Genomic DNA, 26,044 nt, shown 5'->3' on the forward strand with positions numbered 1-26,044 from the left:
GTGCTCCGCCAGCGTATCCCGTTAGCGCAGGTGGGGTTACCATACCATTTTCATCCATAAAATATATATATATATATATATATATATATATATACCATATAATAGAAGTTCATAATTCCAATTTGGCTTCGCAATGGAGAAAAATTTTTGTTTTAAATTCACACTTTTTTTTATAACACAGTGGGTAAACAAATATACGGCTCAACAGATGGTAAGTGAATACCGCGGCACATGAGTACCTGCAACACCAGAGGCATTGCAGGTGTGCTGACGGTCTTTTTAAAATATGCACTTTTTTTGAAGGTGCAATTTCAATGCAAACTAGGCATTACGCAATATACTTTAGGATAATCCAATTCATTGTATATAAGAACACGAGACCGCATTTAAAAATGGCATGTCGTACGCTAGCTGGCTACCAGTGAGTAATGATAGATGTTAATGAAGTCAACGGACGAATGATGAATCAACCATGAATCATGATGATTTCTCTACCATCCGATTTCAATATATTTACACTATATTGCCAATAAGGAGACCGCTAGACTGTTTCTCTAAATCTCACCTTCTTTGCGCCACTCCAGTCATCTCTTACTCATCAAAGCTAGTACCATATGTGCGTATGTTTCTTGTATAGATACTTCAGCATACTAGAAAAGGAGAACTGATAAATGGTACAAAACACCTGCTCTCGACCTCCATATTCGACACGTATCCAAACGACTTACAAAAAGTGCTCGGCTAAAGTGAGACATAAACAAATCAGTGAATATCCATCGTAGTGTATCTTTACCTTGTACCTTGGCGAAAATATTTAATTCAGGGCACAGAGTCAATATCGTTAGGGCGGGCGTGACTGGACTCGCGAGGCAGGGTCGCCGCTCGGATGTGTTACGCTGCTCCTACTCAGCTGGACTTGTCAGTCTTTATATATCGCTATGATTGGAAGGCGTACCTCTTTTTGTTATATTTTGTTATTATGAGAACATTTTTTTTTTAAATAGGTGATAATGAAATGGTAACCCCGCCTGCGCTAACGGCATACGCTGGCGGGGCACCAGTGGTGGGATGATAGGTGACGATAAAAGCAGGTCAGTTAGCCCATCGTGATGAATTTCACTAGAATTAACCACAATGGTTTCCAGGAGGAACCGCGTGGAGGTCGACCTGATAGGGTGTATTGCTAGCAATGGGTCAGTTAGACCCCATTACTAATAATTCCTTTCTCCCCATTATGAGAACATTAGCTATCGAAGACAGAGAAAGCTTTTTTTTCAATGGATGCTAATGAAATAGTAGCTATCGGTATACCAGTGAGGGATGATAGGTGAGAATGAAAAGGCAGGTCAGTAACCCACCATGATGAATACACCTGGAATTCTTTTTTTATACAACTTAGAATGGCAAACAAGCTGACGGCCCACCTGATGGAAAGTGGTAACCGTCGCCTATAGACATGAGCAGTACCATTGACATAATAGAGTATATTTTATAATTCAGCACGATGGTTTCCTGGAGGAACCACGTGGAGGTCGACCTAACAGGGTATATTGCTAGCAATGGAACTAGTACGCTAGTAGTATTGTTAGCAATCCCTCTCCCCCAGGCAGGGATACTATAATATGCCCGTCAGGTCGCATTCTTCTCCCTGGAACCCAACATGATTAATGTCTAGTAAATTCGTCATTATTGACCAAATGACTTCATCGTCATCTATCATTCCTCACTGTTACTCTGCCAGCGTAATTCAGTAGCATTACTATAGGTATTTCTTGTTTCATTTTCATTTCATTTCAGAGGGAGACTTTGTACAAAAGTCGATCGCTTGGGTACCTCTGTCCCATTCGTGTTTCAACCGTGAAGTAGCTGTGTTTGCATGGCTGTGTTTCGGTTGGAACGGTGGGATATGGCGTGAATTTACTGGGTACGGAGGAATAACGCCTGAGTCCTCAGGAATAGCAACCCATGAGGGGTATTATGGGCGAAACAGTATACTCTGTTATGTCCATGGTACTGCTCATGTCTATAGGCGACGGTTATCACTTTTCATCAGGTGAGCCGTCTGCTTGTTTGCCATTCTAAGTTGTAAAAAAAAAACTACAAAAAAATATCGGAAATATCATAATTTTATCGTTTATCCTGTAAAAGGATGCTAATGATTTCATTTTCACCGTATATATTATGAAACATGTTTTTGCTTGTGTAAATGTCACGACAACCGTTTCCACGAAAATACATATACATAATAATACATACAATAACGGTACATGCCACCTACACATTTTGCGTCATGTATTTAATAGAAACGGGAGGTAAGTAACGCAATAAAACCATTTACTTTTATTTTTGGTAAAATTATTGATAAAAAGGGGTAATTTATGGTATATATATATATATATATATATATATATATATATATATATATATATATATATATATATATATATATATATATATATATATATATACACATACATATATCACTTATTTTTCCTTCGTTTCTACCAAAATTATATGTTATATACAAGTATGTTTATTAGTATTGTATATGTATATATTTATACATATATTTGTATATATTTTTGTATGATATGATTGTGCTTATTTACATATGTTCAGCGTTACATTTATTTTTTATACCCATTCATTCGTTAATCCTTCTACCCACAAGGTTGTCTGGAAAAGATTGCTTGGCAATAAGACCGCCTTATGTACTACACTATACTTATTGAAAAATCCTTCAACAAGTCCTGTAATATTAGTGCAATAAAGTGTTAAATAAATAAATAAATTTTATCTTACATTACTTAAAAAAAATCTAGTGATCTGGTAAGCAAATTAAATATAAAAGTACTCAAACTGACTCTATTTATTGAGCGCTAACGACTGATCGGAATCGATGCCGTTTTTCAAGGCACTTTCTTCCACGCACAACCATTCTTTGGAATCAACTTCCAGCAGCAGTATTTCCGAACCGATACGACGACATAACCTTTAAGAAAAGAGTATATTCCTTTTTAAAAGGTCGGCAACACACCTGCAATGTCGCTGTGGTTATGGGTGATCATGGGCGACGGTAGTCACTTACCATCAGGTGAGCCGCATGCTCGTTTGCCCTCTGTGTTGTTTGCCGAAATAGATCGACGTATACACTACGTTTATTTTACAAACAATAACAATACATAAAGTTTAAAATTGTCCGTGTGGTCCCAGCATAGAATAGGCCGCTCCTTCCTTTCCCGTGGTTGTCCTAAAAACGATTAAGGGAGGGCGAGGGCTGGGCAGCAGCGTTCCTTTTAAAATATCTCCAAAGCCTAACTGTGGTTGCCAATTCCTGTCAAACGTGGCAACTACTGACAAAACCTCCCTAGCCCAGCGTCCCCAGCTTATGTTCAGCAGTGGACAGTTAAAGGCTGCTATGATGATGTTGATGTATAACTTATTTTAGACTGTCTATTCATATTTTTAACAAAAAAATTGTGTCTATCCGTATGGTCCCAGCATAGAATAGACCAACCCTTCCTTTCCCGTGGGTGTCGTAAGAGGCGACTAAGGGAGAGCAATGGATAGGCAGCAGCGCCCCTCTTAAAACATCTCTAAAGCCTAACAGCTGTTGTCAATCCGCCTGCTAAGAATGGCAACTACAGGTGAAATCCCCTAAAGGGTAGGCTTATGTTCAGCAGCGGACAGTTAAAGGCTGACATGATAATGATGAAAGTTTATAGTAATTCTTAAAACAATATAATACCTTACGATTGCTTTTACCATGAACAAGTACCTCTGATACGTACGTTTAACGGTATTCCTGTACGTTTTTGAGTACAAGTGTTACGATAGACATAAATCGCGATCCGGAAGCCAGCCGGACGTGGTGCATGCCATGAATCATCGCGCGTGTCACAACACGCCCTCTGTCGACGGTGTGCCACCTGAGTACGGCTGGAGGTGGCTCGACGCTAACCTCGCTAACATTTGAATAATATAATAATATACAAATTATTTGCAAAGCCGTTGGAAACAGCCAGTTATAAATAGCTATATATAACAACTAGTTATATGTAACCAACTAAATATAACAACTAGTTAAATGTAACTAACTATATATAACAACTAGTTAAAAGTAACTAACTATATATAACAACTAGTTAAATGTAACTAACTATATATAACAACTAGTTATATATAACTAACTATATCTAATAGCTTCTTTGCGTGACAGAGTAACAAACATCCATCCAAATATCCTTAAAATTATGCTTTTATGATCTACTACCTTTAAGATGATCACTAACTAATAAGAGACATGTTTACTAACAGGATAAAAATAGTATATATCCTTCTCCATCCCATAAAGTACATGTGTACTAAATTTTATTATGATTAGATGATCTATTTAGACGCCATAAGGTTACAAACAAATCTTACTTTTACATTTATAATATTAATAAGGCTTTCACCATGGCATGCGCAGAAAGAACCTAGGATTCCAGCGACACACGATTAGATATACTATTTCATATCATACAAAATCGTAAGGATAAACAACCTGAAGTGGCAATGGGCTGGTCACAGAGCTCGAAGATCCGATAACCGATGGGGAAGAAAGGTTCTTGAGTGGCGATCCCGTACGAGCAAACGCAGTTTAGGATGACCCTGCACTAGATGGAGTGACGATCTCAAGTATATTGCGGGGAGTCAGTGTATGCAGGTGGCTCAGGACTATTCCTTGTGGTAGTATATGGGGGAGGACTATCTTCAGCTGTGGACAGATAATGGCTGAGATGGTGATGATACAAAATCGTAAGTTTACAAGTTCATTTTTACAATAAAGAGAAACGTCAATCGTCACAATATATATATGGTACCAATAATAAAGAAACCCTATATAACATATTATTTAATATACAAAGACAAAAAACGGACAAATTGAGAAACATCTCAAGAATTTTCTCAATTTGTCTTAAAACATGAATTTAAAGTCTATTTAAAATAGAACACCCATTTATTAAAATAGGTTGACAATAAATCAGTCGTATCTAGTTGTTTTGTCCAGAGCCGTCCCTTCATGAGCGCAGCATCCTTTAATAAGTATGATGGATGAGCGAGCCATCATACCGTTCAACCATATTATTTTATGGAGCTCAAAAACATAGCCCACAACGCCGCCACCTGTCTGGACATTGTAGTGAGCATGAATTACTTAACACCATTCTCTGGTTACATTAATTTATCATCGTTTAAAATAACCGTATATCTGTAGAAACCGTGTTAACTAATATTATTGTTATAAACGACTTTAATAAGATAAAAAATGAATTGTACTGTATTATTTTTGGTCTATGTTACCTTGTTATATAAATTTCTATATATAATGTTACACTTATACCGGTTATCATTGAGAACACTACGCTAGAAGTTGTAGACGAGTATGTATACCTGGGACAAGTTGGCCGAGATAAGTTAAGTCCAACTTCGACCGAGAGGTGAACCGACGAATCCAATACGGCTGGGCAGCGTTAGAAAAAACTACGTTGAATCTACTCATCCAAAATTTTAAAGCAAAAGTCCATAACCAATGCTTGTTACCAGTGACGACTTATGGAACCGAAACATGATACTACACGGTTGCTCGTATGCAAAAGTTTAAAATTACTCGACGAACTATGGAAAGGATAATGCGTGATAAAATCCAAAATAAGGATATCCATAGAAGTAAGAACTAAAGTAATCGACATAACCAGAAGAATAAGCAAGCTAATGTAGCAATGGGCTAGTCACATAGCTCGAAGAACCGACAACCGATAGGGAAAATAAGTTTTTGAGTGGAGACTCCGTACAAGCAATTGCAGCATAGAACGATGGGAGTGTAGGACCACAAAATGGTGTGATGACCTCAAATATATTGCAGGGAGTCAATGGATGCAGGTGGCTTAGGACCGTTCCTTATGACAATCTATGGGAGAGGCTTATGTTCAGCAGTAAATAGATGACGGCTGAGACGATGATGATGATATTAATTCCTACTTTTGATTAAAAGAGAACCGCTGAATTTCTTTCAATTTTTCTCAAGCTGAATGAGAATATTATGTATGAATTAAATACCAGTTAGCATTTAAGATTTACTAGTTTTAAACGGTATTACTTTAGTCGAAACAACACAAAACATTTATGTAACATTGAAAATTTATTGCAAAAACAACATTAAACATTCTTCTTTATTTTTCTGACATTCTTTTAAAATACAAATACAACAGTTTTATGAAATAGATGAAAGATAGGAAGACGAAATTACCCAATACTTTTTTACAAGCTCTGTTCGTACGAACTGAATCAAGCCGAAACGCTCCGAATAAAGCGATATGATGTATGGAAGGTCGCGGGAACTCCGGCGAGCCGCGGGGGGCCGCCGGATGAGCCTCCGTCATGTTTAAATTTGCAATTCAACTACAATACCTTCGCCCTAACTATGTCACACTCCCCTTCCATATTTGATAAACAAATATGAAAATGAAGAACGCAGCGGCGCGTTCGCAAAACCACTTCGTGAATAATGAAACTTGTGTGCGAGCATGCGAGAGCATCGATGGCGTATTCCCCATATATATCGTATGTACTATGAATACAATTTCGTAAGAGTTACACCCAAAATATTGTAGTGAGTCAACTCAAATAGATTTTTCTATTACTGCCTCATCATAATTTTACCATGTTAAAAAAACATAGTTATAAAAACATAGAGACTAAGATTTTATAGAATTTTAGATTAAAAATTTAAGCCACGTAGCTTAATATCTACAAGTAAACTTTATTTCGCAATAAGCTAGATTTTGCTCAGCAAATATTAGGCACAAATATGTTATACTAACGCAGGAGTAAGCCCTAAATATAAAAAAAATATCAAAAAAGGCCGACAGCACACCTGCAATGCCTCTGGTATTGCAGTTGCTCATGGGCGGCGGTAGTCACTTACCATCAGGTGAGCCGCATGCTCGTTTACCCTCTGTGTCCCACAAATCTATGCTTTAGTTAATTTTAAACTTTCGCGTTGTTGACATCTCTCTCTGAATTTGCACGTTAAGAGTACACAAGGATCTGTACATTAAAATCATCTATTCATACACGGTTCCCGTGTGGTCCCGGCATAGAATAGGCCATCTATTCCTTTCCCGTAGGTATCGTAATAGGCGACTAATTAGGGAGCAACGTCCCTCTTGAAAACATCTCTAAAGCCTAACTGCGGTTGCCAAAATACCTGCCAAGCATGAAAACTACTGGAAAATCCCTTCTAGATCCCCTCAGCCTTATGTTCAGTAGTGGACAGGTAATGGCCGGTGTGATAATAATTCATACATATATACGTCTCTTGTTTCGTCTATTTTCACAGCTCTTCTCATGCATGTTATATTCGTACAAAGTTAAAACATTAAAATTTTTGTCATACCTGGTTTACACATCACCGTGCACTGTTCTCGTTGCAACTCGGTAGGTCGCCTCCAAAGTTAATTTAAACTTAAAGCTTGTAATAACTTCATAATGTAACAAGACCAATTGGAATCAAATTTTGACCAAAGAGAAGATCATTTGCCTACATTTTTTTTTTAATTGAATATTTAACGCCGCACGCTCAACATCGTCTAGTCTTTTTCGCCGTGAACCTACATCTAAATTTTTCGAATACATGTTTAAATTATTTAAAAATAATAACGTCTTGGGATCATTTAAAAATGATTACGTGCATTGAAATGAAAAGCACGTAAGGCTGTCTTGGATGCTTCTGCGCGTGCAAAACTCTTGACATTAGAGAGCAGCACCTTCACCCGAATAGCAGTAGAAGAGTCTTGTCTTACGAATATAATAAAATTGTAACTAGACAGTGTCTGTATATAAAAGATTTAAAAAAATATATAACCAATAGATGCCAATGCAATAATTATTAGATATTCTATCTATTTGTACGTTTATATGTTCGTTCCGATATCACGCAAAAACTACTGCGCCAAACTGATTACTATTGTATTCTTGAATGTCTAATTTAAAATCCGAGAGCCTACAATGAATTGTTTTCCAAAATTTAGGAGCCTTGCGTAACACAAATTTGATGTTAAAATTAAAAGTACGGGTTAAAAATATAAAAAAGTGTTAAAATATAGTTCATTTGGACTTTTATAGTAAGATTTATGACGAACGAAATGTTTAGCTCCATTTACTATGTTGATTTTAGTATGAACACACGAAATTGTGTCCGAAAATTCAAAATTGTAGACTTTTTTATTCTTTTTTTTCATCTTGATACCTCAGCGATGAGTGAAAAGCAAAAAGATAGTTTTATATAAGCAAAGTCGAGTTCCAAAGCTACAACTAGTCACTCATATTTCTCAGTCCAATATCGTATTTATAAAGAGTATATCGCAAAAACATTTAGCGCGGCGTACAAAAAAGCGAAACGTACCGCCGGCACTACATTCGTATCACGAAAACTCCGTCGGCAAGTTGTTTTTATACAAATTCCCAGTGCGCTCCCGCCGCGAACTATTCAATGTTATCGGTCGTCAAAAGTCCAAGTGATGACAGAAAAAAATGAGACGGCAGTCGTAAACAAGGCGCCCGTTTCCGCCGATATAACGCGGTCTCGCGCCGGGAAATGGTTTTCCTTTTTTGATGCGCGTCACGTGTCGCGTTCGCGTATTGTTTACGAGTGTGTCGCCTTATTTTATCTATGCTACTGTTATTTGAACGGCGTCGCGGTTTTGGCTTAGTGAAGTTGCAATACAAGTCGTTCGTTAATAACTAAGAATAAGGAATTTCAGAAATCTTTAGTTATTAATCTATGCCTTGACCTGAGCTTAAGTGACAGATGACAACTAACAAGCATTAATGTCAATTAAAAAAGGTTACAGATTAAAAATACTACCTGGAACATAGATTACGGATAAGGACTATGGAATAACTTATTCTATGATCGATCGATATAATTGTCTTATACTTGTATAGATTTTTTCTCTAAAGGATATTGAGATCTTAATGATTAATATCTTAATGATGGTAATCATAATACACATATCCTTATTTCCTTAATAGTGAGATAAAATGACTCATTTAAAAATGATGGATGAATGGACGATAAAACAATTATTAAATTCAAAATAAAAAAAATACGTTACCAAGAACCAGCTAGATTATTTGGGAAGAAGTTAGGAGTTTTTAAAATAAGCGTGTAAAATTTACTTTATATAACCCGACGAGTTCAATAGGCCTCTCGCGCTGAGAGCATAATATTAACGGAGTAGGACATTTACAGCGGCGGGTTATATAAAGCAAATAGTATTATGATCTGTGCACAGCGGAGTTTTTAGCCACCAGTTATAACATTAAACGAGTCAAAGGATGTATTTAAAGATACAAAGATTTAGGACCAGTTTAAACCTCTCTTTCTTTATTTGTTTTTTTTTTTTATAACAAAGGAAGTAAACAAGCATGCGGCTCACCTAAGAGTAAGTGATTTCCGCCACCTATGATTATCCGCAGCACCAGAGGCTTTGCGGGTATGCTGCCGGTCTTTTAAAAAAAATATATGCTTTTTTCTTGAAGGTTACGATATCTTATCGGTTATAAAATACAGATGCTGGAAGTATATTTTGTAAAATATATACGTTAGCGTAAAGGCGAATATTTTGGACATTATATAGGTGATCAGTTAGCGATTGTGCATTAGTTGCCACGCGGCCGGTAAGGCTTGAAACAGGCAAATTCGGTAAATTGACAAAGGAGTGCGCAGTGGATCGTTTTGCGAGTGACGGCGACTAGTGAGGCTGCGCGCTCGTCCGGAATACGCGATGAGCCTCGCCCGCCGGGAGAAATAAAAACAACACGGATCCGGTAAAAAATATGACAGCGCGAATAAGTGATGGGCGGTCGCGGGTGCCGGCTACTAGATTTCAGCGGATATCAATTGATTGTTTTTTATGCGACTTCAAATGGCGAACACGTATTTAGCTCACTCTATTAGAATCGTCATTTATTATATGACTCACGTAAAGTGGGGGTGTACCCACCAAAAACCCGATATTAGAATGTCACTTATTATATGACTGATGGAAAGAGCACTCTCTCAAGATGGACATCATAAAATGCACTATAGCGTACACGAACCCATCATACATCTTCAGTTCTAACTAATATAAAATATTTTAGCTATGCAAAGAAAAAACATGATCGCGCTAATTAACGTCTTATATAAATCGTAAGTTATGCAACTTGAATATCTATTAATTTATATAGCGATTTTTTTTAATTGCCTATGAATTGAAAAATCACTTAAACGCTAATCGTTCGTGACTTACGGGGTATTATAAAAAGCGTGCGAGGGCGATCACGTGCGAGCTCTCCATCACTGTGCCGCCGCGCTAATGTCGCTTCGTCTTCGCTGCGTCTACACTGCGTAGCCTCTACGGCAATGGAATCACTACACTACCACTTACGGCTAATAAACAGTCTCAGTAGGGGGAAGGGATTGTGTATATATTTTGTCAGATTGACTTCCCCTATGATTTCCCCTAGAGACCATTGTGGTTAATTTCTACTGAATTATTCAAGATGTCTCCACTGGTTTGATTGTCTTCCTATCTATCTTCTCTTACGGGCATGAAAGTCGGATTCTTTTAATCTTTTAGAATAGAATAGAAATCATTTATTCAAATAAACTTACATTGAAGCACTTTTGAAAAGTCATTACATTTTTTTTTAATTTACCGCTCGTTCGGAAAGCTGTCTCATCACAAGAAGAACGAGCAAGAAACTTGCGTGATGCTCTTTTAAATAATTTTATTATTATTTTACATTTTTAAGTTTAATTGTGTGAATACAAACCACCAATTACCACTAATTCAATTAAATACTCAAAAAGAAAAAAAATTGAATACATAACCAACTGTTAAACAATTAATAAAGGAAATCAGTCACAGACCAGTCCCTACAAGCAGCACCCGTTCACGAGTATGACGGATGAGCCAGCCATCACTGCGCTCGACCATATTTTAGGGAGCCCAATGACCCGGCCCACCACGCCGCCACAAGTCTGGACATTTTAGTGAGCATGACTACTCAAAACACTAGACCACGTCAAAGCTACTCACAATTGCCATCTGATAGTTATAGTATTCACATTTTACATAAGAATGCATGCGGCAATTAATACAAAAAACCGCTACGCTTTCATATTTCTAAAATTAATCAATTAAATCAAGAAAGCAATGAGAAAATAAAATTATAACGTTGTATGCTAATAAACTAATTATTTACTTGATATGTTGTCATCTATGAATTCGTCTATCCTGTAATAGGCTTTCTTACATAAAAATTGTTTAATATAAGATTTGAATTGCCTCTCTGTCTGATTTAATGCAGATTCCGGCAGTTTATTATAAAATCTTATGCAATTACCATAGAATGAATTACTGATTTTGTGCAGACGGCATTTAGGTAAAATAAGCTTATTTATATTGCGTAAGTTTCTACTTGTACAGTCTTTGAGTTTTTTAAAACTCGCTAAGTTCTTCCGTGTATACATAATATTTTCATAAATGTATTGTGAAGTAACTGTGAGGATATTTGAGTCTTTAAAGCACTGACGTAATGACTCTCTTGAACCCATACCATAAATAGAACGTATGGCTCTCTTTTGTAAAACAAATATAGTATTTATATCGGCTTCTTTACCCCACAGCAGTATGCCATAAGACATTATGCTATGGAAATAACTAAAATATACAAGTTTAGCCGTCGCCACGTCTGTTAATTGCCTAATTCTTCTAATTGCATATGCAGCAGAACTGAGTCTACTGGAATTTTGAATTATGGGGCCCCCATTGTAATTTCGAGTCTACTGTTATACCTAAAAAAACTGTATCATTAACAAAATATTTCGTCATTAAGCAATAACTCTTACATTAGGAAGTGTAAATTTTATACACTTTGTTTTGCTGGAATTTAATAATAGGTTATTACATGTAAAAATTTAATATGCAGACATAGCACAATTTACATCGTCTAATTGATTACTTTGACGTCAACAATGTTCCTGCAAACAGCACTATATCTCTTTTATGACATTTATGTAGATTAAAAAGAGCGCTCCTGTGTTTTCGTCAATTCTTTTTATTTTAAGTTCTCATTAATTTTGATCATTATCTTTTCCACGTACAAAAGCGATTACCTACATTAAAATCATGGAGCATGTGAGGTTTCGCTATGATTAATGGTCATTTGGGACTGGCACTGGCAAAATAATACAACCCTGATTTAAATTGTTTATTCTAATGTCGGCTAGATATGGAGCAACAATATCTAGAAAGACTACTTTTACGCATGCCCCAAAGGTCTTCCGTATTTTTTAAATTTAGCTGTTTGAATATTTTTATGATATGAGAACGGCTAACATGTGGAACGATATTAGTCTCTAGTAATTTTTTTGCTCGAGATTGAGATGACGTAATATTGTTATCCTTCATGGTGTTATTAATTTATTATCATAATTTAATGAATGCGATCCCGTTTCTTTATTTATAATGCTCCAGATGGTTTTAATTTTGTCAGAAGACTGCTTAATTTGTTTATTAAAATAATTACGAAATAACGAATAATTTTTTAATAGTTGTTCTGATGTCTTTACTATGCTATATTATGTTAAAGAAAAATTTTAATAGGGTTGGCTAAAGATAATCGATATCTGTGACGAAATCCAATTTATTTTTACGTATTTATTAATATTGTAAACGATAATGATCGATGATAAATAATGTAACACATGAAAAATTAAAAGTCATCACATGCAAGCTCGGTATTATAAAAAGCTAACGTCATCCGAGCGGGCTTTGACAGTGACTTCACGTATCTTGTTTCCAGCATCCGTTCTAAAAAAAATGTAAAAACAGTGCCTCAAAATTTCATCTCTTTTATTCTCGTATTCTTTTTAGTATAGACAAAAGTTGATGTATTTATACTATCCATAATTACTTGGAAGAAAAATTCAGTTTCAATAATAGAATATTATATTTAATATGTTTTAATCTGTGACGATGTTACGGTTTCTTTCAAAAATGACGGTATTAATCAAAAGTTGATGTATTTATACTATCCATAAATTTCACAATAATAGTATTCTTTTATGTTTTAATAGTTAATCGCTTTTTAGTAAATAGAAGCTACAAGATCAATCGCTGTTATCAAGCTAGGTAGGTGTTATAAGAATCCAAATAACGAATATCTGGATGTACAATCCAAAACAACACGAACTAACTGAGAAAAGTTCATTTTCTGAATTCCGATCAAGAGTCGAACGAAGAATCTTATTTCTGTAAAGTAACCTTTTATCCTTAAATTTAACAGATACCATTTACCTGTACTGCATTCATATCAACAACTGGCAAAACTTTTGTCTTAGGGGAGAAGATGTCCAGCAGTGGACAGTGGACAGCTAATATTAATGAATGAATTTACCTGTAACGGCGTCGCGTTAATTTCAAACATTTAATTAAATGAAATACTGCTGTATTCGTCTTTATTGTAAACGTACATTCCGTCCCAATAAATACAGATCACACCAAGTTTCGCGTTCTGTGACATGTCCATAAACGGCGTCGATTCCACCGCGTCAGCTACCACGTCCCTTAGTTTCGGTTGCAATTTCTGCAGTTTCCATTTGGAAGGGCACACAATACATATATCAATCGGAGACCATCAATAAACTTCCGCCGTTCGAGTTTTCCCATACAAAGTACTCACCAGTCGTCAGCGCGTATCGCTCCGCGCGTGACAGTTACGCGTTCAGATATCACATGAAATATCAGCCAGCCCACATTCGAACTAAGTTTCAAAGTCGCACGGGTACGTATGTAGTATGTATTAAAGCTGCCATCCTCGATACGAACTTCTGAAAGGGCGATACATGCTCGCTGACGTGAGGTCTGCGGTCCCGATCGCCGCACGATACGCCTGTCACTGACAAATATTTTTATTCCGCGCCATTGTTTGTGGCCCGTGCATTTTTCGGTCATCGTTTTTGGGCGTACGCCAATACGCTTTTAAGCTTAATCAAACAGAATGTTTGCGTTTTTATTTGTACGGGGATCACTAAAAATGGAATTCGTATCATAAAACAGTTTTTATTTAAATAATTCTGGAATATACTTATGGCTCTAACAATAATAAAAGGATAAAAAGGATTTGTTCCCAACCATTATTGTAACTAAAATTGGTATTTTGGGGCTTTAATCAGAAGAAATCACAGGGAACGCAAATTAAAATTTGGCCTTTCTCAGAACGTCACCTGTCTGGCCGACTTACATCTATCTAGAGTAAGCGATATCTTCGCTTATTTGTACTCAATACATTTCTTTCATACTTCTTCTTTCATTCATTCTCTCCCAATAACCAAACCAATGCAACATTCCATTTTCAACATCTTTAATATATAAATATCATACTAGTCTACTTAGGACCAAAGATATATCCTAGTCGAAATATTGAATTAAGTCAGGTAAATTCTCATAGTTTACCTAAATAATTGCATCAATTCCCAACACTTACAAACAATAAACAAGGCAACGCGACAGTCTAAAAGTTAATAAACATCATATTGTTTCCAAAAACATATATATATATATATATATATATATTTAATGGATAATAATGCAATGGTAACCCCGCCTGCACTATCAGAATACACTGGCGGAGCACCAGTGAGAGATGATAGGTGAGGATAAAAAGGTAGGTCAGTTAGCCTATTGTGACGAATTTAACGATAAATAAGTCACGATGGTTTCCAGGGGGAACTGCATGGAGATCGACCTGATGGGGTATATTGATAGCAATGGGGACTACCCCCCCCCTTTACTGACAATCCCTACCCCCTCAATAACATATTAGGACATGGTGGAAAATTATATTAATGTAACAATTATCTTTCCAGCTTCGACGTCCGCGGCAAGCACCTCTCCGAGGCACGGCACTGGTCAGCGCCGGAGGTGTTCGGTCCCCGCGCACACTTCGCCACCTCGCCGCCGCCCGCGGCCCTCCTGGTGCGTGACGTCAAGCGGCGCGACGAAGGCGTCTACCGCTGCCGGGTCGACTTCAGGAACACCCAGACGACCAGCTTCAGATATAACCTCACTGTTGTTGGTGAGTACACCTTCACTACAAACAACGACCTTTTAAATTTTGTCCGTAATATTTTTGATCGCTTCAATCCGTCTGCCAAATGCGACAACTACTGGAAAAACCCCCCAAGGGAGAGGCTTATTATTAGAGTGAAATTTTTATGTATATGATTGAACTGGATTCTATAAAGGATGAAGCACTTCAGTGCCAATAACTATGACTTGCAACGAGGTATAAAAGTAACCATTCTAGTTTTAAGACAAAAAATGCAGTTAAATAGCAAAAATCGTGTATATTCGTAGTGTAGACGGCATACGGTATATTCATTAAAGGGAAAAAGACAATTGAAGAGTTTCGTAACAAATGAAAGGGAAAAACGCCTTTGCTGAAAACGTTGAAAGGAAGTTACAATTCTTGGAACTATCTATAATCGATAATAGAAGCAGGTGGCAAAGAAAACGAAATTCTAAGTAAAAAAACATAAACACGGAAATAAATAACACTACCAACATATTTAATTATGTTGGTAATGTAGATTATTTCTATTTAAAAACACATAACAAGGGAGTAAAAGACAAATAATGACAAATGTGTTGACTTTACTGATAGACGTCTGTTGTACTGTTCAGGATATTTTTAAAATACTTTGTATCTGATAAAAACATCAGAAGCTTTTATATAGCGAGCCTATTATTAATGCGTCTGCCATACAAAGGTGCGTATTAATGATACGTTTGTGATATAAGGGCAACACCTCCCCTGTCACCATTTAAAAAAATCGCTCTGTCACAGTCATGACAAACATTTTGTTTATCAGTGAAATTGTTGTCGACGGGACAAAACCCATTTATTAGAACGCTTAAATTACCCTTGTTCAGCGTATGTTCTGAGGAATATTCACGCGTCCGCGATTACCCGTCTACATATGACAAAACACTCCATCAATCAAGACGCCCTTATCAATTATTCAAATCTTGGTGTGTAGTTCACGCTCATACCTATTCATAAACGCCCACACCGGTTAATTGTTTGCTTTGGAGCAGTTCGGATCGCGCAGGCTGGCTGCGGTATTGTTCGGCAGCCTGCCAGTCAGATATACGGCCGACGGGATGCTACGTTAGTGCCTAAGGATATACGCGCCAGCTCACACGATAGACTTATGGTTCTGCATTATTGCCGACGTGTCGGTTCGTTAACTCGCCTGATGTATGCGCACTGTACCTGCTCTGTGTTTAGGTGTTTTGTAACAGGCACTCTAATAGCTCTACTGCTTTTATTCTCTTTACCGTGCGAGCTTCTATTTGTCTATTTGTTAATGCAATAGGAATAAATAGAACACAATATCGCCTTGCATACAACTGTCTAGTAGATAAATCGTATTCTTTCTAATTGAAAAAGAATGTAAGTAGAAGGATTGCTTTTATGTATTTTATTCATTTAAAACAAAGCTATTACTTGCAATGTAATAAACGTTATACGATACCAACAATAGAAAACAGGGAAGTTATCTGGCTACAATTTATAATTATTACTCGTATCTTTATTAAGGTAAATCATTTTGGATTAAACTGTTATTTGCAAGTCATATTCGTGCAGTGGAACGCTCGCGGGCGTTTTATGTATCCATTTATTATTATGTATTTATGTATCCAGTTCAAATTGATTGACACCTTTAAATTGACGTGGATTTTTTAATTTATATAAACATTATAAAAATTAAATGTATATTTTAACCTTATCTGTTAGTTAAGAAGTCATAAGTAAAGAAAATACATTATCAGTTTTCATTTCATACTACTTTGAATTGAGTTCTAGAAACATAGTTGTTACTTTGTTTCAGATCTTTTAAATTATCTCGCATAATAACGTACTTAAGCTTTAAAGCACAGTATACAGAATAACAGAGTCGTTGAGTTTTTTAATCGTCGGCGTGTGTGTACACCCTTCAGCAGCTATTTAAATTTAGCCTAACATTTACCCCGTTGTTTATGATTGACGTAGTGCGTCTTTCTCTTCTATTGATCCCTATCAGCTGTCATACCTGGGTTCACTCCTCTTTTGTGCATATCATCTTTCACATAGTCCATACATATTTTCTTTGAACGACCCTACCCACATCCTTTACATCCACCCACGCTCTCATTTCAACACTATCGATCCCAATTTCAGTAAACATAGAACTCTCTCCAACTGAATACCTCTGTACCGTACCGTACTACTAAATACAAAAAAAAATTTGGCAAAAATATAAAGTCGATCAATCAATTACAAGATACAATGGGCCCCACACTAGGCGAACTTGTATCGTGGGTACACGACACAGTGACCTAACAACGGAACATGGAGATAAAAAAAAAACAACGGAACATGTAACAATTACATATCTCCATTATTTATATGAATATTTAATAGTTAATGAATGTCTGAAAACTTTTAATGGTTCGCCTAAAAGTAAAATATGGTAAAATTTTATAGACAATAGCATAGAAATATTCATATTTGTCGCCATTCTTTTTTAATACTGCTGTGTACACAATCATCTCTTGAGATTGTGTAGCCATAACCGCCATCAGAGTTTGGTTAATTAAATCGATTATTAATTTAATTAGAACATTCCACGTCAGTGAATCGGCACGCAATATTGCGAATTGAGCGCCTACCGATCGGGAACAGCTGATTGTTAGGCTGTCGATTTTCATTAAACACCCAAAGACCACGTCTCGTTGTATCGAAGAAGGAATCATTGAGAAGCGTTTCGGAATTAAAGTTGTGATCGATTATAAACAGTATATCAATACCCACATAATCCTCAGGATATCATAAGAAGAGAGACTATGAGATCAAACCTAATAAAACACTACTGTAAAAGCAGGAACACCTTAAAGTATATTCTATACTTAGTTGCCTGGTGAACATGGTAATTGAACAAACCTTGATTATTCCCTTTTGGAGGAGTTCCGTATTACAGTCTCTAGAGAAAACCTCAACAGGGATTTTATTCCGCAATTTAAGTCTTCGGGGAAGAAAACTCCTCTAAAACTGTACCATTGAGGTTATGGGATTTTAAGATGAATTCTCTTTCGACGCCGAACGGCAGGATAGTGTAATCCATCCAAATTAAGACCATGCACGGCTTATATAACAATTCTTCAGAAAATAATGTTTCTAGATCCAAGAGTTTCAACTGTAAGTTTATCGGTCAGTTCCTTAGTTTCTTCTTTTATTTAACCACTAGCTTTTACCCGCGACTTCATCTGCGTAACCGGGATATGTTTACTGATCCAAATAAAAATTAGCCTATATTCTTCTATACAAATTTTTGTAGTAACTGGTTAAGCCGTTCAGCGTTATAAAGTAACAAACAAACAAGCTCATTTTTACATTTATAATATTAATATGGATATTATCAGCGATATGTGAAGTGTAAATAGATAAATAATCGAATAGAAATATGATTTATTCTTGTTCTCAATCCACGTTCATGTTCATTCGAATGTGTGCTCGTTACTTGAAAATACTCGTGCGTGTAACTTGGACGGAGATTAAACTAGGAAGCTATTTATAAGTCTTTATAGTTGTGAATTTACATTTTCCATACTCTGCCTTTTAGGTAAATCGATGCTAAATCCTTTATAATATTAAACATATGAAAATAAGCTTGTTACTCTTGATGCCTTAATTTCTCAACAATTCGTCTTAAAATTCAATTATACTTTAGTACCAAGTATACTCAAATACTGCAATTAATTTGAGTATTTGGTATCCTTGAATAGTTACATTTCATTTTTATCCTACTTTCCCATAGCAAAAATGCCTTTTCTAAATCATAACAGAAAAATTACTAATAAATAACAATTAAGTAATAAAAAATCCGTTCAAAATAAAAGTTGGAATTGGAGTTACCGATGAGAAAACTCATCAGACAGAAGGATGATAGAAAATAAACGAAATAATAAAGACGCTTTCTTAAAAAAAATCCTCTCCCGACCTTCTGTTCAAATGTCATGCAAATGCTAATTGCTTTTACTCGTCGCTCTTCACGCCGAAGGTGAGACTTGCAACTCCTTTAAATGTCATCATCGACAAACGGTCTTATAATAGATTATTTTATTTATCAAGAACATTAAATGAAGCGCTTGGCCTTGTGGTTTATTACCCAATACACGATAATGGGCTCCTGAGATCGATACTATATAAATTAAGAAACATGTATTATAAACAAAAGTTCCAGTAAAAGTACCATGTAATGCTATAAAAACACAACGAGAGAAAGCAAAGCAGCTAAAATACATAATAATAATTACAATAATAACATACAGTAAGCAACGAAATCTTTTGGCAATTCCTGAAAAGGATTATAGAAATATAATTAAACTAGAAATCATAATGATACAGTCACAGTTTCCAACCACTTTATAGTACTGCAAAAAATAGTTAAAAATAATTTTTCGTGACACATAAAATTAAAAAGTTTCAGTACTGCGGTGAACGGTCCAGTGCTAAAATAATATTATGACACATTTACCTGGGAGTACCCATATTCTGTGCAAATATAGAATCTCATATCACGGAGAGTGAAACTAATCACTTACGGAGGTAAGCCGCGCGGCACATTACAATATTGGCGAACTGTGTGCCGCTACTCTTGCTCTGCATATAATCCGAGACGTGCACACTACTCGCCATTTCAAATGAAGTATATTATTATTTACAACTAAGCCTTGACGACAATAAATCGAAAAGACACCTTCCTTATCTTCAGTGAAATGTAAATATTCTTTCTTGTACAAATCGGATCCTTCGTTTATTTCCGTTTCGACTTTTTCGAAGTTATTTTCTGTTTCAATAAAAGTCCGCTATAAATATTCGATACTGAATTATCTGGAATATGAATCGTTAAGGTCCGATAGTTCACACAGTTTATTTTTCTCAATTGATTTGACATAAAGTGAATTGTGTTCGCTCTCATTTAGTGTAAATGTGTATCAGAATTCTCTCGAGTATTTCAGCCTTTTTATTCAATTCTCTTATGGGGAAATGTTACAGTGTGCACGACATGTTTTGCAGAAAAGTAATATGAGGTGCTCGATCACTCGCGCTCTAAACGTCACGGCTGCCATCGAACCACAGGGGAAGTGGAGAACCTATTTTTTATCTTAATCGTATTTCCGTCATTGTTTGCCCTATTATCGTCGACGAGTTGTTCACCGTAACGAACCTCTCCGCGGATTTCATGTAATTACCCACTGGACATGCTGCGCATTAATTGGATTGGCCTCTTTCGGTCAATGGCCAATCGATCGGTTAAAAGAGCCACTCCTCGTAAATTCGCGATACATTCCTATAAATTCTGAATGTGTACTAAACGTTACGGCTTTGTCGTCAAAAGCAATTTCAATTTAAACTTCAATTTGGCGAATGGATTCTTTTTCGACGGTCAGGTGAACAAGAATCGGCGGTATCCGTAGCTTTCGATTTCACGGCCAGTTTGGCCGCAGTTGGGGCTCGTCTGCAGAAGCTATAGCCTTTTACCACGAAACGTGTTATTGTCGTTATCGGAAGTGATCATCCGACGCAATTGAGTTTTAAACATAAATCATTTTTGGAAGCGATTAAATATCCGAGGCGAGACGTGAGATCTTATTATTGCTCTGTGTTGTCTTTCTATTAGCGATGCTGTTTCGGGACGCTAAGGCCTTTTCAATTTTCTATGCAAATCCTGTTACTTTTGATTATGAAGAATCACTTTAGTTAATTACAACAAACAACGGTATTGGAATTAATTTCCAACTCTTCCGTCTTTCCAAACTTGACATTTTAATTATAATCTATAACGGTTTTATTCCGCTTTTCATAAAATGATAATACTCTTACTTGATGAGTTTGATGGCTCGTGATTTTAAAATTGGAGGTATTTTTACTCACAGTAGAGTACTTTTGGGTCTTTTATCAGAAGCTGGTGTTCGATTGGACGAACGCTATGCTGTGTCGAATATAAAACCCAATTGGGCTTTGATGCTTTAAACGGAACAGACCAAAATAGCCGGCCGTTGCTGCAGCGTAGGTATATTAACTTCTTATATTTTGCGGTCCGGCCATGCTAGTTTAGACCCTATTGGTTTGGTATTTAATATGAATGTATAGTGTGTAGCAGGTGTGCAATACCAACATGGATGTAGGCTCAATGCTAATCGATCGGAGCTGTTAGCAATCACCTACCTGCGTTGTATTGAGCTGATTAATTGCTTTCAGTTTCGGCAGCTCTTTCTCTAATATTGTTTATTGTATACCTAACTGTACAATATGAGCTTAAGTGATTTGAAAAATTACGTATTACTTAATGTGAAATTGTGAAATATCTACTCAATCCAGTATCTAAAATATACGTGCATCTATCGATTATTTTTTTCTTAGAACAAAAGTTAATATTTAATTGTCGACGTTGTTTTGTATCTTGAAATTTGAAGAACAATAAGAAATTCCTTGAAATAAATCAAAATAAACGTGATTTAATAACATTATAGATATTTTATTTGTTTATTTAAAATTAGATGGTAGATGTATTCCGTGACTTTTCCTGTGCGAATATAAAGTATTTTATACTCGTATTTTTAGAGACTAAGTTTATTCAAATTCATTTTCTTGTATAATTTTAATTTTCAAAACTGAGTTACAATCATTCAAACAGAATTACAAAATATCACATTTATAATACTAATAATAAGAACGGGATAAAAAAAGCCTGTATTGTTACATACATACTTTTTTAATATAAGAAAGTTATTTACGATTTTCTTCCAAATTCACGTTGTTAAATAATAAAAGTTCAGTTTACAAATATAAAGGGGGAGTTTATACTCTGAGCAAATGAATTGATTAAATACGAAACGTGATATAAAGAGAGAACTGGGAATAGGAATTTGAATAATATTTTTATGAATACACGTGTGCTCGCTTAGGGAGCAATTATTACTTCAAAGCTAAACCGAGTTACATGATTTGTGTATAGTAAGACAGCTGTTGGGAAATACATAAATATACTCAGGTCCATCTATTTAGAAAGGGGTAACCAGATTAAAGTAATGAATAATATATTATAATAATGATAGTGTGAAAATCAGATTCGGCGTAATCATAGATATTGTTGGAATTAAAAATGGAATGAAGCATAAAGAGAAACTGCATCCCGACAGATCAGTACAAATGTTAGTGGATAAAGTATTAATTTAAGATTTTTCCAAGACCACTCCAATCTTGTAAATAATATGAAATCAAGTTGGAAGTGAGGTCTTTTGATTAAAAAAAAATAATATCAATATTGACATCATAGAGAATTCAATATCTCGTAACAAAGCGAAAACAGATGAAAATATAGTTGAACTTGGAACCTATTCCTATTTTAAATTGTTAAGAAACAATATTTTGCACTCTGTGAGATCATTACATGATTTAACATTAAAACTCGTGTTTTGTTAACAGTACCTCCTGAGAAGCCAGTAGTGGTGGACCGGTATGGACGCGTCATCAACACCACGACCCTGGGCCCACACGAAGAAGGGGAAGACGTGCTGCTCACATGCCGGGTACTTGGAGGTAACTTTATTCCATAGTGTTTATTATTTAGGTATTTGTGTATTTATTAAATTTGGCATATATGGTTTTATCGGTCATTCTCTTGCCTCTCGTAAATCAACAAATGCACGTGTGAGGGTTAAAATCATGCTCACTGCATACTTTATTTAAACGGATTTATTTATATACTTCTTCAAATCTTAATTTGTCTTTGTGATTCTAATGTTATTTCTGAAAGTTGTTTTTTACCGAGAAGCAACTACAAGCTAACTTACTCTGCTCTAGAAGCCTAACAGTGTTTTTTTTTATATTATTATTATTAACTCTACTGCTGAACATAAACCTTCCCCTATAAAAGAAATTTTGCCAGTAATCGCCACGTTTAGTAAACAAGTTAGCAACTGCAGTTAGGCTTTTGGTGTTATAGTTTTGGAATTACAACTAACAGTAATTTAAGTTAATATAAATAGATTGAAGATAAAAATCTTAGTAATTTTAAAATTGCAAATTTTAAAATCACATAAGAGTACCATATATTTGTTATATTTAATACTCAAGATCCACCTGTCACTTTTCAGTTTTTTATATTAGATTATTATTATTACTCATTGTTTCCATGAGTTATTTCTACTATGCAAAACATATTAACCATTCCTATAGTTACTTCAATATACGATACTTACAATTCAGTGTAATTTATTCGATAACCTTATGGCTTTTTCTTTTTTTCCTGTTGAGTTTAGGACCGAGTCCTTAAATATATATTAAGTGCTCGTTTGTCACAACACTTAAGTAGCACTCCTTTTAAAGCATTAACAAGCGACGCTTATCGACATTCGATATATTTGCCCATTCGATCCTCCACGCCGCACGTTGTTTGTAATTCGCGATCGTTTTGTGTGCTTAAAGCCAGGGATTATATAGAAATGGAAGGACAAATTTTCATAGATGATGTATTGAACGTAATTATCGGGTCATGAGTATGTCCGACTCATCATGTTAAAGAACTTGATGCGTGCGTGAAAAACTTGCTTTAAGAATTTCGTCGACGAAGGACTAAATTCATGGTGCTTTTATTATAAATTCACCATGGATTTTGTAAGTTTTGTCTGCGATTCTGTGTTTTATGTATTGTTAACTTCCCATATCTGACAATGACATCACGCAATATAGTAAATAGATGTCCCAAAAATAAAATAAACAATAATACTGTTTCTAGCCTAAAATTCTTTCCTACAAGTATACTACTTAACTATATAATAAACATGTATAATTAATTAAGAGAAGTAATAAACATGACTCGAGAAGGGGGATGTTAAAAAAAATTCGAACACAATTGAGAAAAATAAAAAAAGAATAAATATTGATTTGAAAGTTTGCAATATACTCGTATATTTCCAATTAAAACGTTATATTTATAAGAAATAACATAAATAGATAGTACACATGCACTATAAAAGAGTGGTAAAACATATGCGACTCTTCTATTTGACCTTATTTCTGTGCCCGATATAGCTTGTAGCGAAGCTAAGTGACGGCATTGCGCCCTTCAGTATGTTTGCCCGCGACACCCGACCACTCCGACACTGGAACGCTTTTATCGCCCGCGAATATCTACATTTTCTTAACTTACGAAAAATCACACAATATGTTCATAACGTACGAACAGTAAACCTTCACTCGAGCACTCATCGCTCTGTTAATATTTGGTCAAAGTTGAATGCTCAGAAATAACTGAACAGTTAAAATTGAAAAGTATTTTATTTATAACAACGTATGAACACAAATTTTTTGAAGCGTGTTCTCTCAAAAACATGGTTTCGGTGTAGGAATTATCTTTATTTTTATTGGTCTCGACTTTTTCCTTTTTTTACAACATTACATTTTGTCCTGTATTGGACAATTTGTTCAAATTATTAATTAATTCTGTCTTTTCATTTCTATAGTTTGCCTTTATATCTTATCTTTTCCTATTTTTAAAACATTTTTAACACTATGAATGATTGTTATATTGAAATTACCTATCTAGTTTACAAATATTAACATTGACATTAACATTTATAAAAAATCTGCATTTTATTGATTCTTCTTCTTCATCTGTTTTTCTTTTTATAGCAATATCAAAAAAAAAATTAAAATCAACAATATGTTTGATTATTCATTGCGTGACAATTGGCTCAACACAAATAATATTGATCAATAGTACCAATTGACACCTATCGGTACAATTAATCTCACCAATGATTAAAGGAAATTCATTATGCGATTAAACGCTTGAACAATAGACAATCAGTTCACAATATAAAGTGGTTAAATTGATATATTATTATATTATACTTATATACATATAATATACAAACGTAGTTGTATTTAGCAACAAAATAAATGACTATAGATTTTGCAGAGTTTAAACATAAATTATCAATAGTATTGCTACTGTAGAAGCTTGCATGTTAGCCGTTAAATACGTAATTTCAAAGGCTTCGATAACTAGATATACTTTTTTATTATTAGGGAAGCAAACGAGCAGACGAACAACCTGATGGAAAGCGATTTTTATTATTATTATACTATTATTTATTTATTTTATACAACTTAGAATGGCACACAAGCTAACAGCCCACCTGATAGAAAATGGTAACCATAACTGCAACTATCCAGATGTGGTATATAATTATGGTATGTATTAAACAAGCAGTAGTCCAACGTCTTTGATACGAGTATGTCCTTAATGATTTACATAACAATTCAAAATATACATATTACTCTGTTTAAAAAATTGTGATGGGCAACTAATAGAAAGAAATTAATTCGACTGAAGCTACAGTAACATAATTTTCAACGCTCCTTTTAAAAATGGCTTTAAAAGTAAATGTAATCAAACTCAATATAATTTCTATTTAAAATTAGTGCTAACACAGACAAATAAACTAAATTTATGCAAATTTATATAGTGTTGAACTCCCAGTGATCGATGGTATAGATATTATGTAATATTGTGGATCAAACTTTGAAACTTTTTAAATTTCTTTGAACCACTATGAACAAAAACTAGTTGCAGTTTTATTAATTTTAATATTCAATTTTGTTTTAAACATCTAAGAATATAAAAATTTTTGTGATAAAATTACCACAAAAATAACTCAAGATTTCTGATCTACATTCAGGTATAACAAAATCGAAGAAAATACAAATGTGTAGATTGATATTTTTATCAAACACTGCTTGTTGTAGGAATGTTTTATGCAATTTGAATTGGGAAATGAACTGTCAAAAAATAGTGACCGTCACTTATAGATAGAACATGTATATGATATTA

At 35.0% G+C, this 26,044-nt stretch overlaps 1 protein-coding gene across 1 annotated transcript in view; it reads left to right on the forward strand.

The window, feature by feature from the left end:
• The window catches only part of LOC113509255 (nephrin), a 530,072-nt gene that overhangs the window by 357,316 nt on the left and 146,712 nt on the right, over nt 1–26,044 (forward strand). Inside the window, exons 4-5 of the mRNA XM_052902625.1 lie at nt 14,966–15,174; nt 22,633–22,746. Of these exons, the coding sequence (XP_052758585.1) occupies nt 14,966–15,174; nt 22,633–22,746 (323 nt within the window). The remainder of the gene's footprint in view (nt 1–14,965; nt 15,175–22,632; nt 22,747–26,044) is intronic.

The sequence above is a fragment of the Galleria mellonella genome, unplaced genomic scaffold (assembly GCF_026898425.1).
Source record: "Galleria mellonella isolate WM207_F2 unplaced genomic scaffold, CSIRO_AGI_GalMel_v1 utg93, whole genome shotgun sequence".
In the NCBI taxonomy this organism is placed as follows: Eukaryota; Metazoa; Arthropoda; class Insecta; order Lepidoptera; family Pyralidae; genus Galleria; species Galleria mellonella.